Source organism: Dendrobates tinctorius, unplaced genomic scaffold (genome assembly GCF_039654945.1).
Source record: "Dendrobates tinctorius isolate UK_male_01 unplaced genomic scaffold, ASM3965494v1 ptg000022l, whole genome shotgun sequence".
Classification (NCBI taxonomy): Eukaryota; Metazoa; Chordata; class Amphibia; order Anura; family Dendrobatidae; genus Dendrobates; species Dendrobates tinctorius.
The window spans coordinates 92338852-92358245 of record NW_027361690.1 but is presented as its reverse complement, the minus strand read 5'-3'; the positions used below and the strand labels follow the sequence as shown (position 1 = coordinate 92358245).

General features: G+C 43.6%; 1 protein-coding gene across 3 annotated transcripts in view; it reads left to right on the top strand.

Annotated features, from left to right (window-relative positions):
- AAGAB (alpha and gamma adaptin binding protein) overlaps window positions 1-19394 on the top strand; it is a 51697-nt gene that overhangs the window by 24561 nt on the left and 7742 nt on the right. For all 3 annotated transcript variants that reach the window (XM_073568930.1, XM_073568928.1, XM_073568929.1), the window contains exons 2-5: window positions 10526-10716; window positions 18226-18322; window positions 18568-18657; window positions 18740-18823. In XM_073568930.1, coding sequence (XP_073425031.1) covers window positions 10526-10716; window positions 18226-18322; window positions 18568-18657; window positions 18740-18823 — 462 coding nt within the window. The remainder of the gene's footprint in view (window positions 1-10525; window positions 10717-18225; window positions 18323-18567; window positions 18658-18739; window positions 18824-19394) is intronic.

Genomic DNA, 19394 nt, shown 5'->3' with positions numbered 1-19394 from the left:
CCTATCAAAATTATGCTCTATCCCATTCAAGGGCGAATATATATTTTGCCCTTCATTGGACGAACTATTAGAGAAGGTGACTGACAAGAAGAAAAACCTTCCCGAGCCGAAACCACCAAAGAAAAACCCTATCATCCACCCCAGGCTCAAACCCCGCAATACAGGGGTAAAGGGAAAACGAGACGTTGGAGCTACCCAAAAGGCGGAAGAGGCAGGATTATTTTTCACGATTCCCGTTCAGACAGAGATAAAAAATGACGCCAAGCAAGTAGGGGGCAGAATCGCAGATTACTTCCCGAGCTGGCAGGAGATAACAACAAATCAAAGAATCCTGGACTCGGTCAGATGGGGGGGAAAAATAGAATTCTCCTCCAGCCCCCCGCAAAACTTGGAAGTTACATATCTTCCGTCAGCAAGACTTCAAAAAGTTCTACACTGCGAGCTCCAAAAGATGCTATCATCAGCGGTAATCTCTCCAGTCCCAGAACTGGAACAGGGTCAGGGCCACTACTCCTGGCTGTTCGTAGTAAAAAAAAGCCAAGTGGGAAATACGGGGTCATCATCAACCTGAAGAAGCTAAACCAAGATGTCCGGTACCAACGCTTCAAGATGGAATCGATAAAGACTACGATACCACTGATTGGATGAGACTTTAAGATGGCCACCATAGATCTCCAAGAGGCCTATTACCACGTTCTCATCCATCCATCCCATTGGCAATATCTAAGGTTCGCAGTCACTCTAGACACGGAAGTACACCACTTCCAATTCAGAGTTCAACCCTTCGGGATCTCTTCGGCACCCCGAACATTTACAAAGATAATGGCAGAAGAGGTAGCATTCCTCAGAGGGATATATGTGTCGTCCCTTACTTAGACAACCTCCTGGTCTTGGCTCCCTCCAACACCATTCTAAGACAACACCTACAAACAGTCCTGCAGACCCTGGCGTCCCTGGGCTGGATGGTAAACATTGGAAAATCAGACCTGAATCCCTCAACCAGGAAGGTCTTTCTAGAGATCCTCCTAGATTCCCACAACCAAATATCCTTTCTTCCGTCCACCAAGCAGGTAGGCGTGAGATCAAAAGTTCAGACTCTAAAAAGTCAGAAAACAGTGACCATAAGGTTTGCCATGTCAACATTGGGGTCAATGACTTCTTGCATCCAAGCGGTCCCCTGGGCCCAGGCCCACTCAAGGATACTTCAGAGATATATCCTTTCCCGCTGGAACAAAGACCCGGAGACCCTCAATACGAGAATCTCCCTACCCCAGCACGAAAAGCTGTCTCTCAACTGGTGGCTCAACCAGGGAAATCTAGCAAAAGGGACACCCTGCATACAATACCCCATGACGTCGATCACAACAGACGCCAGCAAACGTGGCTGGGGAGCAGTATCGTCTCAGGGAATCTTCCAGGGACTCTGGCCCAGAGACATGGAAAAACAATATTCCAACTACAGAGAACTGAGAGCAGTAGAAAAAGCCCTAAAGGCAGCAGAAACATCAATCCAGGGAACCCATGTCCGGATTTACTCCAACAATATGACCACCGTGGCCCATCTGCGTCATCAGGGCAGCACAAAATACGGAAGTCTGCAAAACGTTTCAGCACGGATATTCAGCTGGGCAGAACACAATCTCCAGTCCCTTTCAGCTCTCTACCTAAAAGGATCCGACAACACCGAGGCAGACTTCCTAAGCAGGACAGACTTAGATCCAGGGGGATGGAGCCTCAACGTCAGAGTGTTCCATACCTTAACCAAAAAATGGGGTCTCCCAGAGGTAGACCTATTTGCGAGCCGGGAGAATGCCAAAACAAAGCATTACTTCTCCATAGGTCCAAACAAGAAACACTCACCCGTGGAACTTCAGACTGGCATAAGCCTTTCCACCGATTCCCCTAATACCAAAAACTCTGCAAAAGGTCAGGACAGACGGGGTCAACACTATCCTGATCGCCCCTCTCTGGCCAAAAAGGAGCTGGTTCGGAGCCCTAAAACTGATGAACTCAGAGGGTCCACTGATCCTGCCCGTGGACCGCGACCTTCTACATCCAGGTCCCATCCTTCACCCGGCTCCCCACAGCTTCAGCTTGGCAGCCTGGTTTCTGAAACCACAATCCTGAAAGCCAGAGGCCTCTCAGATGCAGTGATAGCTACCCTACAAAAAAGTAGGAAACCAATCACAAACGCCATATATTCCAATATAAGGAAGACCTCTTCAGCATGGTACGGATCCACTCCCATAGATCCCTTCCACCCCAACGTGACAAAGATCCTAGACTTCCCACAGGACGGTTTATCCAAGGGTCTGAAACCAAGCACCTTGAAGGTCCAAATATCAGCCCTAAGTTCTTTCTTCGATCAAAACCTAGCAGAGCATCGATGGATCAAGAGGTTTATGTCAGCAGCTTCCAGAATCCATCCAAATAAAGCCAACATGGTCCCAGCATGGGACCTAAATATAGTACTAAAAGGTCTAACGAACCCTCCATTTGAACCTATCGACCAGGCCCAATTAGATAAACTATCCTGGAAAACAGCACTACTCGTAGCCCTTACAACGGCAAGAAGAGTGGGAGAAATTCAGGCTCTGTCCATCAGAGAACCCTATCTAAAAATTCTGGACGATAGACTAATTTTCCAGCTAAACCCTTCCTTTGTGCCAAAAGTGTCTTCGAATTTCCACAGATCCCAGGAAATAATACTGCCCTCATTCTGTGATAGCCCGAGGGACGAGAGAGAAATGGGATACCATTCACTGGACGTCCAGCGAGCAGTTCTGACCTATTTGGAAGAGACAAAGCTATGGAGGAAAGATCAGAATCTGTTCAGTATGGCGGACCAAACAAGGGGAAGAAAGCGTCCAAAAACTCCCTAGCTAACTGGATCAAAAAAGCAATCACGGACGCTTATAAAAACCAGGATCTACCTCCTCCGGTATCCCTGAAAGCCCACTTCACTAGAGCTGTCTCCGTCTCCTGGGCAGAAAAAGCTGATGCATCCATTGAGCAGATCTGCAAGGCTGCGACCTGGTCTTCAGTCCATACCTTCACTAGGCATTATAGATTAGATCTTATGTCAGTACGAGATCTAGCCTTTGGCAGGAAAGTCCTGCAAGCCGTGGTCCCTCCCTAAACCATTATTCTTTGGCATAACTCCTATGTGCTGTCGTGGAGGGGATTAGAGAAAATAGAACTACACTTACCGGTAGTTGGGTTTCTAAGACCCTCCATAACAGCACGAGTCATTTCTCCCCCCAACAAAATTTTGTTCATGTGAATAAATAATATTTCAAGCATTCACTCTATGTGGTCCTTGGAAAACACTGGAGATTAGAGGAAGGGGAGGGCTATTTAGCCTCTTCTTTCCTGTCCCTAATCAGGATGGGGAGGCCAACTCCTATGTGCTGTTGTGGAGGGTCTTAGAAACCCAACTACCGGTAAGTGTAGTTCTATTTTCTAATGTCTAATCTGTATCTTTTTCCTTTCAGTCTTATTCCATTGCTGCTAGTCTTTCCTTGTGCAAATGAGAATAAGGATGATCCCTCTACAATATGATAGCCCTTCAGATAGTTGTAGACAGCTATAAAGTCTCCTCTCAATCTTCTTTTTTCCAAGCTAAACATTCCCAAATACTGTAACCGTTCCTAACAGGACATAGTTTGCAGACCGCTCACCATCCTGGTAGCTCTTTTCTGAACTTGAATCCAGTTTTTCAATGTCTTTTTTTTTTTTTTTAAAATGTGGTAGCCAGAACTGGACACAGTATTTCAGATGCGGCCTGACCAAGGAGGCGTAGAGGGGGATAATTACTTCACATGATCTAGACTCTTTTCTTCTCTTAATACATCACAGAACTGTGTTTGCATTTTTTGCTGCTGCATCACACTGTTGACGCATGTGCAGTCTGTGATCTATTAGTATACCCAATCTTTTTCACACGTGCTGTTGCTTATCCCTATTTCTCCCATTCTGTGTATGCTTTTATCATTTTTCTTGGCCAGATGTAAGCATTTCTCCTTTAAAAACCATTCCGCTAGTTGCTGCCCACAGCTCCAGTTTGTTTAGATGCTCTGAGTTTCATAGATCTCATTCTGAGATCTGTCATTTTAACTGATGTCTGAACACCTCCATTTTACTCAATGAGTCCGTGTACTGTCTGATTAAAAAAAATTGGGCAGCACACGGACACTGCACACGGATGTGACTGCAGCATAATTTTTGTTGGTCATCAGCTGATCCCATCTTATAAACTAGAAATAATGTAACATATGACAGGTGGGGATTGAACTATTGGACCCCTCATGTTCACAAGCCTAAGGCTAAGTGCCCAAGTTGCAGAAATGCTGTGCCGCCGCGGGAATTCGCATTCATTTTCCCACAAAACACAAGCGTTTTTAGCTTGCAGAATGCTTGCACTTTTCCAAGTGATTTGAAGCATCGCTTGGAAAAGTGATTGACGGGTTGGTCACACTTGTCAAGCATAGTGTTTGACAAGTGTGACCAACTTTTTCTACTGATGCTGCCTATGCAGCATCAAGAGTAAAAGATATAATGTTAAAAATAATTAAAAAAATAAAAAGTAGGGATATACTCGCCTCCTGTCGGCCCCCGGAGTTGTCCCGCCTCTCAGCCACGCTGCCAGCATCTTCCGTTCCCAGGGATGCCTTGTGACAATGACCTCTGATGTAGCATCACACGAGACCGCTACGTCATCAGAGGTCATTCGCGCAATGCGTCCCTGGGAACAGAAGATGCTGGCAGCGTGGCTGAAAGGCGGGACAACTCCGGGGGCCGTCAGAGGGTAACAATATCCCTATTTTTTATTTTAATTCTATTTTTTACAGGAATATGGTACCCAGGGCATGGAGGAGAGTCTCCAGAAAAATGATAAAAAATTCCAGCTACTATAAGATCCATTTATTGAGTGAAAAGTAAGACAGAGTTGACATGATTGTCTCTATTACGCGTTTCGACATGATTCCTTGCTCCCACACACCACAGGCTGTTTTCAAGTGAGCTGGTAAGACCTTTTTTTTTTTTTTTTTTTTTTTTTTTTTTTTTTTTCTCCTCTCTCATGGAGGAGAGTCTCCTCTCCTCCAGACCCTGGCTACCATCCGCACATGAAGCGCTCACTTTACGCATGGTGGGCATAGCCACATGCGTAAAGTGAACGTTTCAATGCAATTCTATGGCGGCGGAATCGCCGCGAATCCGCAGAAAAAATGGACATGCTACGGATTTTGCTGCTATGCAATTCTGCAGCGGAAAAATCTGCAGCATTAGCACAGCAACTGCCGAATCCCATAGGATTGCATGGGAATGCGTCTTATTAGCGTTTAACGCATAAAAAATGCAACGTGGGCACTGCCAGTTTATATGCCCGTGTAATAGCACTACGTTCCTACAAATTCCTGGTATTTCCATAGGGTCTTTGGTGCGTGAATGAAATTTGCTATTGGAGAAGACTTTAGGGGAATATATTAGACTGCCATTAGCTAACAAGCAGCTTTGTGCTAGAAAACAAAGTCTACGCCATCTGTGAGCTAGCTTAGTTACCCTATGGTCTACATTAATTTCTGAATATTTCGGTTGGTATATACGGGGCCTCATCCCCTTTGTACTGAACTCTGCCCTCTTCTTTCTTCAAAGTATTTTTAAAGAAGTGGAAAACCATGGCGTGCCCTAATAGCTGCCAAATTTTTATGCCAGTTATGTGGAGTATAGGCCTTTGTAAGTGGTATCCCCCTCCACACCTGCCCATTTCTGATAAGGCACTTTGTACCCTCTTATCCCTCATTGGGGCGACCTCCTGTCTGTAATCATTAGTATTAATATCAGATGCTGACTGTGCGCCATTCCCCAGTCTCCTGGCCACTGCGGCCAGTCATGCACTCTAGCAGTCAGATGACCAATAAAAACCAGGACATTACCACTTCCTGTCCTGTAGGAGACCACCAGAGCTGCCCTCCCCGCTTTACACTGCAGCTCTTCCTGTCTACAGTCATGGCCAAAAGTTTTGAGAATGACACAAATATTATATTTTCACATGATCTGCTGCCCTCTGGTTTTTATGTGTGTTTATCAGATGTTTTTATCACATACAGAAATATAATTGCAATCATATTATGAGTAACAAAAGGTTATACTGACAGTTAGAATGAGTTAATGCAGCAAGTCAATATTTGCAGTGTTGACCCTTCTTCTTCAGGACCTCAGCAATTCTCCCTGGCATGCTCTCAATCAACTTCTTTATCAAATCCTGACTGATAGCAGTCCATTCTTGCAAAATCAATGCTTTTATTTTGTCTGAATTTGAAGGTTTTTGTTTGTCCACTCGTCTCTTGATGATTGACCACAAGTTCTCAATGGGATTAAGATCTGGGGAGTTTCCAGGCCATGGTCCCAAAATCTCTATGTTTTGTTCCCTGAGCCATTTAGTTATCACCTTTGCTTTATGGCAAGGTGCTCCATCATGTTGAAAAAGGCATTGTTGATCGCCAAACTGCTCTTGGACGGTGGGGAGAAGTTGCTCTCGGAGGACATTCTGGTACCATTCTTTAGTCATGGCTGTGTTTTTAGGCAAGACTGAGAGAGAGCCCATTCCCTTGACTGAAAAGCAACCCCACACATGAATGGTTTCAGGATGCTTGACAGTTGGCATGAGACAAGACTGGTGGTAGCGCTCACCTGGTCTTCTCCGAATAATCCGTTTTCCAGATGTCCCAAACAATCGAAAAGGAGATTCATCAGAGAAAATGACTTTACCCCAGTCCTCAGCAGTCCACTCCCTGTACCTCTTGCAGAATATCAGTCTGTCCATGATGTTTTTTCTGGAGAGAAGTGGCTTCTTTGCTGCCCGCCTTGAGACCAGGCCTTGCTCCAAGAGTCTCCGCCTCACAGTGCGTGCAGATGCACTCACACCTGCCTGCTGCCATTCCTGAGCAAGCTCTGCACTGCTGGTAGCCCGATCCCGCAGCTGAAACACTTTTAAGAGACGGTCCTGGTGCTTGCTGGTCTTTCTTGGGCGCCCTGGAGCCTTTTTGGCAACAAGGGAACCTCTCTCCTTGATTGTTGACTGAGGTGCAATCTTTCTAGCTGCTATACTCTTCCCTGTTAGGCCATTTTTGTGCAGTGCAATGATGACTGCACGTGTTTCTTTAGAGATAACCATGGTTAACAGAAGAGAAACAATGATGCCAAGCACCAGCCTCCTTTTAAAGTGTCCAGTGGTGTCATTCTTACTTAATCATGACAGATTGATCTCCAGCCCTGTCCTCATCAACACCCACACCTGTGTTAATGGAGCAATCACTGAAACGATGTTAGCTGGTCCCTTTAAGGCAGGGCTGCAATGATGTTGAAATGTGTTTTGGGGGATAAAGTTCATCTTCTAGGCAAATATTGACTTTGCAAGTAATTGCTGTTAAGCTGATCACTCTTTATAACATTCTGGAGTATATGCAAATTGCCATTAGAAAAAATGAAGCAGTAGACTTTGTAAAAATTAATATTTGTGTCATTCTCAAAACTTTTGGCCATGACTGTAGATGTGTGGTGCACCAGGCCAGATATTCCAGGAAAGTTCATTTTCATTACAGTAAGGAAATAATTATAAACTAAAACCTCTGCTCAGTAAAATGAGGAGTCAGTTGTGTGCCATGGCCTTGATATCCAATCTTACAAGTTGGGTGGAGTTGGCCAACGTTGCGATGCTTTTCTGTAGCCTACTTGCAGTGGCTGCTTGTATTCCTATTTCTCTTCATTCCAGCTTTTGGTGCAGTTTTTTTATGTTGGGCCCAGAATATTGGACGCCCCATGTAGAATAACCCAAGCGTTGCACATTTGTGGTGGAGTTGTGGACGAGGTGGCTTTAATATCTGTCAATAAAGGAGGTGACGCGAAGCCAGTTGTCGGGAAACCTGACAAACCTTTTTGGTGCTGTGTGCATATTTCTCGCTCACATTGGGTTCCTCTCGGTAGCCAGGCCCGGAAGGCACACATTCAAAGCACATTCCTGGGATAACATTTGTTTTGGAGGCACAGCCTGTCTGAGGCGTCCGCTCTCTGTTTTACAACTGTCTGCGAGGCGGGCACGGTGCTGTAGTTTGGGAGACTTAATAGAAAGTCAATAGGAGAAGCAGCAAGGCTGATCAGGAGGACAACTCTGCTGTATCATGACGTGTATGGCCATCAGAGAGTCTGGAAAAGGAACCATCGATTCCGAGCTTTTTTCATAAATCCATGGTACAAATGGTGATAAGGACCTGACCAATATTTATTACGCCTCCGGTCAGACTCATTCACTCCCTTCTTGGTCCTGAAATGTGTACATCTTTAGTGCCAAAATCGGCAATAAAAATGCTTGTGGAACTAGGCCCTTTTTTTTTTTTTCTCCCTCTGGCACAGATTCAACCCAAAAAACTACAGTGGGTAGTGGCACATTGATTGTCCCCAATAAATGTGGCCTATTCCTGTGCAGATCTGGAATCTGTCACCCCATTTTTGCCCCATAAGCTGGGGCCACCGCCATCAGGGGCTTATCTACAGCATTCTGTAATGCTGTAGATAAGCCCCCGATGAAACCTGAAAGATGAGAAAAAGACGTTAGATTATACTCACCGGAGGGGGAGGTCCGGTGCCTCCCATCTTCATACGATATTCTCCGCCTTGCTTCTCCCTCGGCTCCTGCTCACACACACTTTATCTGCCCTGTTGAGGGCCGAGTAAAGTACTGCAGTGCACAGGCTCCCGGAAAGGTCAGAGAGGTCCGGTGCCTGCACACTGCAGTACTCCGCTCTGCCCTCAATAGGGCAGATAAAGTACGCCTGTGCAGGAGAAGAGGGAGAAGCAAGAAGGAGGACGGCATGGTATGAAGATGGGAGGCGCCGGACGGGACGGCGACACCAATAGGACCGGACCCCCGGGTGAGTATAATCTAACTTTTTTTTGTTTTTCTTATCTTTCAGGTTACATCGGGGGCTTATCTACAGCATTACAGAATGCGGTAGATAAGCCCCTGATGGCGGTGCCGGCAGCTGATAGGGCTAAAATGGGGTGACAGATCCCCTTTAAGCTGGAAATCCAAGGCAGACTCCTGATGCTTTAGCTCAAATTTCTGAGCAAACGCACATCAATTATTTTTTTTTTTTGTGACGTGTCTGTTTTGTATGGGAATAACCTTATTGGTTCCATTTTAAGTTTTACCTTTTTTTTTCTGGGCAGAAAATGGAAACTAATGCAGTTTTGTCATTATTTATATTGCTTTTTTTAATTTATATTACGGTACATTTTTAGTCCCACTAGGGAATTTGATCATACGATCACTCTATTAATGCATTGCAATACTCCAGTACTGATGTGGAATAGGCCAGTTAGCCCCACTCTCTGTCTAAACCCTCAGATGCCACAGTTGGTGTTACCTGCAGCATCTTAGGGGTTAAACGGCCACTACTGGGGTCTTTTCTGATCCCACCTGTTGTATCAGAGTGAACTGTGCGCCACAAGGGGTTGGTTACATGGTTAATTTCAATGGGAAAACAGTCACTGACATTAGTAAGAAAATGTATCTGAAGCATGGGAAAATGTTTCTCTTCATATGGTGACCTCCACGGTAAAATACTATTTAGTTACTGGGAATTTAGTAGTCACAAGTGTTTAACCTATAGTAAAAGGTGTAGTGCATTTCACTAGGATCAGCCATTATTTAAAGGGGTTTTCCCATGAACAACAGTCATTTTAATCAATAGATCTTGGCATAATAATAATTTCTACAATTGGATGTATTTAAATAAAATGTTCCTGTGCTGAGATAATCTTATAAATGTGCCCCTGCTGTGTACTGTGTAATGGCTGTGTCTGACCGTGCAGGGACATGGTCTAATCATACCACAGCTCCTGGGCAGGGGAGGAAGCAAAAAGGTATCCAGACAGAACATCATTGAATCCACACGGTTCAAAGAACACATGCAGAATCACCTGCGTTCAAAAGCCAGAAGCACTTTGGATGCAGCAGACATATGCTGCTGCGTCAAAAGGCGCTGCCAATTCCTGACCATGTGCACATCATTTTATAAGATTATCTCAGCACGGGAACATAATGATTAAATACCTCCAATTTCGGAACTTATTATTCCAAAATCTGTTGATTAAAATTAACTTTGCTCATGGGAAAACTCCTTTAATGTTTGGTGGACATCTACCTGCCAGGACCCCCACCGATCCTGAGAATGAAGAGGCTGAAGCAGTTGTGCCACCTTAAATCGCCAACATTGCTTCTGTCCAAAAATAGAACAATCTGATAATAACGAAGAGTAGAGAAGCTTGTCCTGCAAATCTGTAGTCAGAAAGGAAGTTGTCCAGTTATTAACAATTAGACCCCCAGTGATGTCAAAGAGAGTTTGAGTCCAGCTTGGCCACCATGTTGTATTGTAGTTTTCATCTAGTTCACGAGATTTCTTTTGGTCACCAGCTTCCAAATCATCTTCTCGTCATTTTACATTAAACTCTCTGGTTCTTGCAGAAATCATTGGAGCAGAACAGCTTCCTGCACCGGTACAGGAAGCCGGGGAAGTGCGACAGTACCCATGGAGGATAGACAACAAGTATTACTCTGCCAATGTGAATATCTGCATTGTACCCAGCACAGCACATGTTACCACTCCGGTGGCAGAGTCCGTCCAGGCTTTCATTGTATACTTTGACAGCACAATGGTAAGTGCCCATGGTCACAAAGTGAAAGTAGACGTAGACATTACCATGTTCTACTTCGGTCAATGTTTGGAAAATCTTTACAGGGGATCTGCTGGAAAAGCCACTGTTTACTTGCGTTTTTCTTTTGTTCATGCACCTTTCCATTTCTGAGATTTGGTCCCCTCTTTGTGCGTAAATCTAGTCTTTTTATACAACTAGGTGTGATCCTCAAGAACTGGCCCATGGAGAGGTTTTGATTACCACGCCCACTTGGATAGAAAGACTAGTTTTACGCACAAAGAACAATGGGTCATATCTTGGGAACGGAGCTGCGCAATAACAGAAGAGGAACTAACCAGATTCAGAAGAACAGCGGCATTAACAGGATCGGTTATAGCTTGCTAATCGGTGGGCGTCAGTCCACTGGGATTTTCACAGAGCAGCAGATTGGGGAACTGTTATCCTGGTTAGAATGGAGCGTCAGTGCAACCTACCCTCCATTAACTCCTTAGGTGGCTGCGGAGCGCTGCACTGTACTTTTTCTGGCGACCCCCTAGAATCGTAGAGTTGGAAGGGACCTCCTGGGCCATCTTGTCCAACACCCTGCTCAAAGCAGGATTCGCTAAATCATCCCAGACAGATGTCTATCCAGCCTCTGCTTGAAGACTTATATTGAAGGAGAACTCACCACCTCTCGTGGCAGCCTGGTCCACTCATTGATCACTCTGTCAAAAAGTTTTTTCTAATATCTAATGTGTCTCCTCCCATTCAGTTTCATCCCATTGCTTCTAGTCTTTCCTTGTGCAAATGAGAATAAAGATGATCCTTCGGCAATGTGACAGCCCTTGAGATATTTGTAGACAGCTATTAAGTCTCCTCTCAGTCTTCTCTTTTGCAAGCTAAACATTCCCAAATCCTGTAACCTTTCCTCATAAGACAGGGTTTGCAGACCGGTCACCATTCTAATCGCTCTTTTCTGAACTTGCTCCCGTTTGTTGATGTCTTTTTTAAAATGTGGCGCCCAAAACTGGACACAGTATTCCAGATGAGGTCTGACCAAAGAGGAGTAGAGGGCAATAATGACTTCACGTGATCTAGACTGAATGCTTCTGTTAATACATCCTAGAATTGCATTTGCCTTTTTTGCTGCTGCATCACACTGTTGACTCATATTCAGTCTGTGATCTATTCGTATACCCAAGTCTTTTTCACATGTGCTGTTGCTTAGACCTATTCCTCCCATTCTGTATATTCTTTTTTCATTTTTATTGCCCAGATGTAGTACTTTACATTTTTCCCTGTTAAAAACCATTCTGTTAGTTGCTGCCCACTGCTCCAATTTATTTATATCTTTTTGAATCCTCTCTCTCTTCTCTAGTATTAGCTATACCTCCTAGTTTTCTGTCATCAGCAAATTTAATCAGTTTACCCTCAATTTCTTCATCTAAATCGTTGATAAAGATGTTGAACAATACAGGGCCCAGGACAGAGCCCTGTGGTAACCCACTTGAGACTTTCTTCCAACTGGATATGCAGCCATTTATGACCACTCTTTGGGTTCGATCACTAAGCCAGTTATGAATCCACCTAACAGTTGCCTTGTCCATTCCATACTTTAGTCATTTTTTTAATAAGTATTGTATGAGATACTTTGTCAAATGCTTTGCTGAAGTCAATATATACTATATCTACAGTATTTCCTTGATCCACCCAATCAGTGATTCTGTCATAGAAGGAAATTAAGTTAGTCTGACATGACTTATTAGTTATAAACCCATGCTGACTCTGTTTAGTCACTTCATTCTTATCCAGGAACTTTCATGTTGTTTAATAATTTGTTCAAAGATCTTTCCTGGTATAGAAATCAGACTCATCGGCCTATAGTTCCCTGGGTCCACCTTCTTCCCCTTTTTGAAGATAGGAACAACATTTGCTCTTCTCCAGTCTTCTGCGACTTCTCCTGTTCTCCAAGAATTTTCAAAGATTATGGAGAGGGGTTCAAAAATTTCTTCTGCTATCTCCTTCAGTACTCTGGGGTGTAATTCATCTGGACATGGAGACTTGAATTCATTTAGGTTAGCTAAGTGTTTCCTCACTATCTTTCTGTCTATAGATATCCTGGATTCTTCTATTCCCTTAATAGGACAGTGAAGAACAGTTGATGTTACATTTCCTTTCTGAGAGAAAACAGATGCAAAATAGGAATTTAAAAGTTCGGCCTTCTCAACATCCTGTCTTACCATTTCATCATTTTCATCCTGTAAAAATCTTATAGCATCTTTGACTTTTCTTTTACTTTTGACATATCCCCAAAATCCTTTATTATTGCTTTTGACGTCTCTTGCAAGCCTCAATTCATTGTCAGCTTTAGATAATCTGATTTGTGCCCTACAGGTTCTGCAGACAGCTTTATATTTTTTTTTAGATATGCCTCCCTCTTTCCATTTTATAAACATTTCTTTCTTTTTTAGCATGTGCTTAAGTTCTGTGTTCATCCATCCTGGTTTCCTTAAATGCTTCCTATTCTTCCCTCTTTTTGGAATTGTTAACAATTGTGCTTTGAGAATTTCATTTTTCAAGATTTCCCATCCTTCCTGGACATTTTTGTCCTTAAGGATATCCAGCCATTGGATCCCTCCAATTCTCTTTCTGAATCCCTTAAAATCAGCCTTTCTGAAATGTAACCTTGACGTCTGAGTCTTCACAGGTCTTCCTCCTCTAGTTATCCAAAATTCTAAAATAGCATGGTCGCTACCTCCTAGGGTCCCAGCCACTTTTACCTCCTCAACCATTTCCTCCCTGTTTATAAGGATTAGATCCAAGGTAGCAGTTCCCCTTGTTTTCTCCCCTACCTTTTGGAAGATAAAGTTGTCCGCAAGAGAGGATAAGAATTTCCTTGACCTGTTAGTTTTGCCTGAGAGAGATTCCCAACAAATGTCTGGATAGTTGAAATCTCCCATGACCACTATGTCATATTTTTTGGAGAACTTGGCCATTTGATGCATAAAGAGTTCATCCATATCTTCAGCTTGCACAGGCGGCCTGTAGTAAATGCCTACAATGGTGTCCTTTCCATTGTTCTCTCTTTGTATTCTTACCCAAACAGTTTCCACAGAACTCCCAGTCTCTGAAGCTTCAATCTCTGTGCAGACATATGCATTTCTACATACAATGCGACACCTCCTCCTCGTTTATCAAGTCTGTTTCTTGCAAATAAGTTGTATCCTTCTAGCCTTGTATTGTATTGAATAAAGTATCAGGCATTTGACCTAAAGCACCAGTTTGTAATGGGGGCAAAATTCCCCAATCTACCATTGGTGCAGGTCTCAGCGATGGGACACCCACCTATCTGCAAGTTAACTTGGTTTCCATGGATAGCCCCTCTAAATGCTGATGGCCTAAATAGGTCATAAATACCCAGAATCAAGGTTATTGAGGCTGTCGTAAAGTTCTCTCTAATGATGGAAGAAAGGCTGAGAGACCTAAATAGGTAAATGGCAAAGGTGAAGAATAGGAGATGACAACAGAAGAAGTCTGATATATAGAGAGGTTAAGACCGCCAAGGGTCAATTATGGAGGCCCACCAAAGGTCTGAAGTATCAGGGAGGTAAAGGACAAACCACAGGGTTGAGCAAAATCCTCAAAATGACCCATCTACCCAACAATGGAGGGCATCGTATGTCAAAGCTGAAGATACCAGGTAAGTAATATGTAGAGGCTGAGGGTATGCTTTGTAGGAGTTTTGCTACTTTTCCCTAACTTTTCACATGAGTGATTTAGCAGCTGTTGAGTAAATGTGTGGATACCAAAGAAAACATTTCAGGCAATGTTTTTTCCTCCAAAACGGATAAACACTCTGAAATAGCTTCCACTACTTGTTTGTCTGCTGAGTGGAAATTTGAAGTATGTAGCCACCTGAAAATCCAAGTTCACCTTCAGATATTAAAGGATACACAACTTATCCACAATTGTAAATGGTTAGTGAGAATTATCGTCTAATGGTAAACTAGCGGGAAACTGTTCCGTGCTGTGCCCTTGGCAGCGTAGTACAGACCTCCCCTTCTGGTTGTCTGTATTCTGCCTGTGGTGCATCAGATAGGGGATGAAATAAAACCGCTACTAGCGAGGCCATGGTATATTTGAAACCTCTGCACCTTTTCTGCTGTATGTGAAAGTCTAATATATAATATATGCTGTACTGTGTAAAATTTGAGCCAGGTATGGAAAAAAAAAAAGCTGCAAAGTACGATTGCTTTAAAGAATTTACCGCATGTAATGAATGGCTATGGGTGAGACTATGCAGCGAAGACTAGCGTCTGTTGCAAATAATTGACAGGATAAGGCTCGTAAACCCGCACCACAGGTGAGAATACACAGCTTCAAATGGCAGCACAGTGGGCATGGGATACATAGAAATCCCTTCCACTGTGCTTGTAATCTAGGATGGAGCGTTTTGGACTCGGCACGGGCGAGCTACGTCCAAAACGCTGCTATTCCGGATCGTGGGCGCATCTCCTTAGGTACACTTGTACACAGTTTTTGAGGGAATTCAACACCTAATATCTTGGAGAACTAACCACAGATCTTTTGTGAATGTAGGCTTGTGCAAATCACTTCACATAATTCCATACAAACTCAATGATGAGATCTGAGCTCTGTGGTGGCTGTATCATCACTTCTAGGACTCCATGCTCTTCTTTATGCTGAAAGTAGTTCTTCTTAACATTGGCTGTATGTTTGGGGTCATTGTCTTGCTCTAGAATAAATTTTGGGCCAGTAAGACGCCTCCTTAGGGTATGTGCACACGCTGTGGATCTGCAGCGGTTTTGGCCCTGTGGATCCGCAGAAAACTTAGCTGCGTTGTACGGTACCGTTATATCCAATGGAAAATGGAAACCGCAGTGCAGACGGTTCGGAATTTTCCGCGCGTTTTTTGCTGCAGTATCCAATCCGCAGAAAGAATTGACATGTCATTCTTTTCTGCGGATTCCGCAGTGGTTTGCCATCTCCTCCATTGCAGAGATGATAAACCGCAGGGCAAAACCGCAGGCTAATCCGCAGATAAACTGCAGGTCTTTTGACCTGCGGATTTAGCAAAATTCGCGCGGGAAAACTCCGCAGACCAATCCGCAGCATGTGCACATACCCTAAATGGTATTGCCTTACAGATAAGTATCTGCCTGTGAACACCATTAATCCTGACCAAATCCTCAACTCCAGTTACTGAAAATCATTCTCCAGCGCATTGATAAACAAATTGCCTTTTGTTACAGTCAAATATTTCACATTTTGACTCCTCAGTCCAGAGCACCTGCTGCCATTTTTTTGGTTCCCCAGTCCCGTTGTTTGTCCTTTTTTCAATGCCGAGGGTATGGCTTTTTGGTCGGTATTCTTCAATGAAGACCACTTCTGGACGGACTTTTCAAACAGTAGATGGGTGTAGCGGAATATCATTGGTTGATGCTGATTCTGAGCTGACGGCACTGCTGGACATCTACCAATTTAAAAGTAAAGTAAGCATGAGGTTTCTTTCATGTGTGCGCTAAGATTTTTTTTGGTCAACCACTGCATCATTTGCTGCCTTTAATATTGTCGATTGTGTTGGCGTCCTCAATTTTAAGAAATGCTGGCAGATCCATTGTGCAATAGCATCAAGGAGGCTTCTGCCTGGCCCAAATATACAGCCACTGTAATGAAGTACTATCTTTGGCGTAAAGAAGAACAAGAAATCCTGGAAGTAATGATTTGGCCCCCACAGAAAACGGATCTCAAAATTGAGTCTGTCAGGGATCACATGCCGAGACAGAAGGATTTGCACAAGCGACATCCACAGAAGATCTGTGGTTAGATCTCCAAGATGTTTGGAACAACCTCCCTGCCGAGTTCCTTCAAAAACTGTGTTCAAGTGCAAAATGCAGTCACCCCAAATATTGATGTGATTTAGATTTCTATTTTGGTCATTCACTTTGCATTTTGTTAATTGATAGAAGTCTTAATAGTTTACTTTTTTAATTTTTTTTAAAGCCTTTATACTTTGTAGCATTTTTCCGCACCCACAACTTTTGCACAGCACTGTATATATCGGCTTTCATAAAAATAAAGATGAATTCTGCTGCGTCACCTGTTTGCATGTCCTTTTTCATTCACATAATGAACCATAGCTGGTTGGTCATCTGCAGTTAGCTTTCCGTATACAGAATGCCACTTGACTTTTCCCCATTTCCTATTGACTCTTTTTATACAGTTCAACGATTCGAGGAGTTCTTTTCTTACCACACTCATTGGGGTAATCTATCATGGATGAATTGTGCTGGTGAGGGCACTTGCATCCATGAAAGAGCCCCTTCACACATCAAAGGGTGAAAATGCGGGGGTCATATTGTGCATCAGTGAGGAAGACTGTAGCTCTAAAAAGTCAGGTTCATCTGCTGTCAGGAGGACCAACGAATATGTTGGAATTTAATTGCCCAAGGGGGATAAGTGGCGCCAACAGTGACTGATAGCAGCGTGTCCTCTGCCTGTAATTAAATGATTGACCACTAGCTATGGTATACGTATGTTTACAGGTATAACGCTTGCGCTGTAATAACAACGCTTGTCATGCTCCATCGTACCTGTCCGGCAGACGCAGGGCGCATATAGTGAGTGCACTGAAGAACTGTGCTAGTGCTAAGAACACCCGGTTTACTGTCCTATGTGTCTGCCGCGGTCAGAGCAAACTGATCGCCGCAGTCTAACCCCTGGATACATTGCTAGGTGACCATGGCATAGGAGCGGTCACCTCATAGAAGAGAAGAAAGAAATGGTGAAAATTGAAATAAAAATGATCAAAAAGTTTCAGTGGTATTAACAAAACAGATACAGCTCTAGAAAAATAAAAAATGACGCTGACACTAACTTTCCTTTTTTCCTTTTTTTTTCTTAATGCTTTTTTTTTTTTTTAAAGCAGAAAAGCATGATAACCATTTGGTATTACCATAATTGTATTAATTGGCAGAAAAGGGTTACCAGGTTATTTGTACTAGTTTTTACAGCGTTCAGTGTATAAACTCAACAGCAGATTTGCATTATTATTATTTTTTTTTTCTTCGCACAAAATTTTTTTTTGCCTTTTTATCTGGTAACGTTTGCTGACATTCAAAACTGCAGCTCCTTCATTGAAATCCATGGTGTTTTTATGTATACGGGTCCGGTGGGCGGCCATAGCCCGTGACTGACAGCTATCTCTGCATGCACAGACAGGGAAGATTGTCAATCGCTAGTAGGACCGCCCACTGGACTCCTATGCACACAGCGGGGATTTCGATTAATAAAGTAAAAGTTTTAGTAAAACATTTCCTACTAAGCTGTATAATCCAAGTGATCATCTCCTCCTGCTCTATAACACCCTGCCTGCAGATCGGACTCCACTTTCAATAACACAGGTTCCCTTTAAACATTGAGGTGAATGAATACAATGGTGAATTTACTTGTGACCTCAGTCGTGAATATTCTGATCCTATAACCCTGTATTCTTACACTTAATGGCAGAAATCAGGTCTGGAGAAGGTGTCGTCTTGGCTTCCATTGCTGGAAGACTGGCTGCTGGATGTTATGATCTTGGTGTGTGATCGTGCCTGCGATACAGGTGAGGAGTAGTGCTATGGCCATCATGGAGTTAATAATATGCTCCGTCACGTGTAACCCTCTCTGTCCAGCAGAGGGGGCTGCGTCGTGCTGCGCCTGGACTACTTTTTAGGTTCACGAACACTGCTTGTACTAATCTGGACTAAAGTCTTCTCTGTTCCTTGTTAGAGCCGCATTAGGTTTTTCATTATGTTTGATCCTGCTGAGTAGGTTTTGTGGTTAATGGCGTTACTGGTTTCTGCACAGGCGTCAGCCGACAGGCGGCGCAGGAGTGGTGTATACAGCACGGTTTCGAGTTGGTGGAAGTGAACCCTGAAGAGCTGCCGGATGAAGATGGTAGGTTGGCAAATTTAGTTGGTATTTTGGCCATCAACAAAGAATGTTCATCCTGTTCACTTACATTTAATCTGTTCTGTAGATGATTTCCCAGAATCCACTGGTGTCACGCGGATAATTCAAGCTCTTAATGCCAATGTATGGTCCAACGTGGAGATGAAGAGTGGTAGGTGGTGGAAAAATAATGTCTGAAATATGGTTTTGAAAAGGTTATTTCCATGCTATAAAGTAATGGCATATCTCCAGAATATATTGCTTTATAATCTCTGCCGGTCCAGCCTACACGCCCCCACCTGGTCCTGAGCAGGTACTGCAGCAGGATTTGGTGCTACATCCCCTTCTAAGTTTCCGCAGCACAGCGATGCACCAGGCCATCTGGCTGTGCATGAAACTGGAGACTGTGCCAGTTACCATAAGGGGCTGGCTGTGGTACCCTGCAGCGATGGGACAGAGAGCCATCATTCAGGCAAAAACAGTGAATGAGCGCTAGACCACTATTTCTACCCCTTAATTCTAAGGATCAGTCAGGGGCCCAATGGTTGGCTGATTTATATGGGTATTATTATCCTAGAGACACGACATCACTTCTTAAAATGATTAAACTTCTTTAAATCGGATCTCTCACCAAATCTTACAATACAAGTTGTATTATTTTTTACATGCATCATAGACCTGATGTGTCTGAGGTATTTGCTTTGAAAAGCGCATGTGATGAGTCGCGCGCACACACACACACA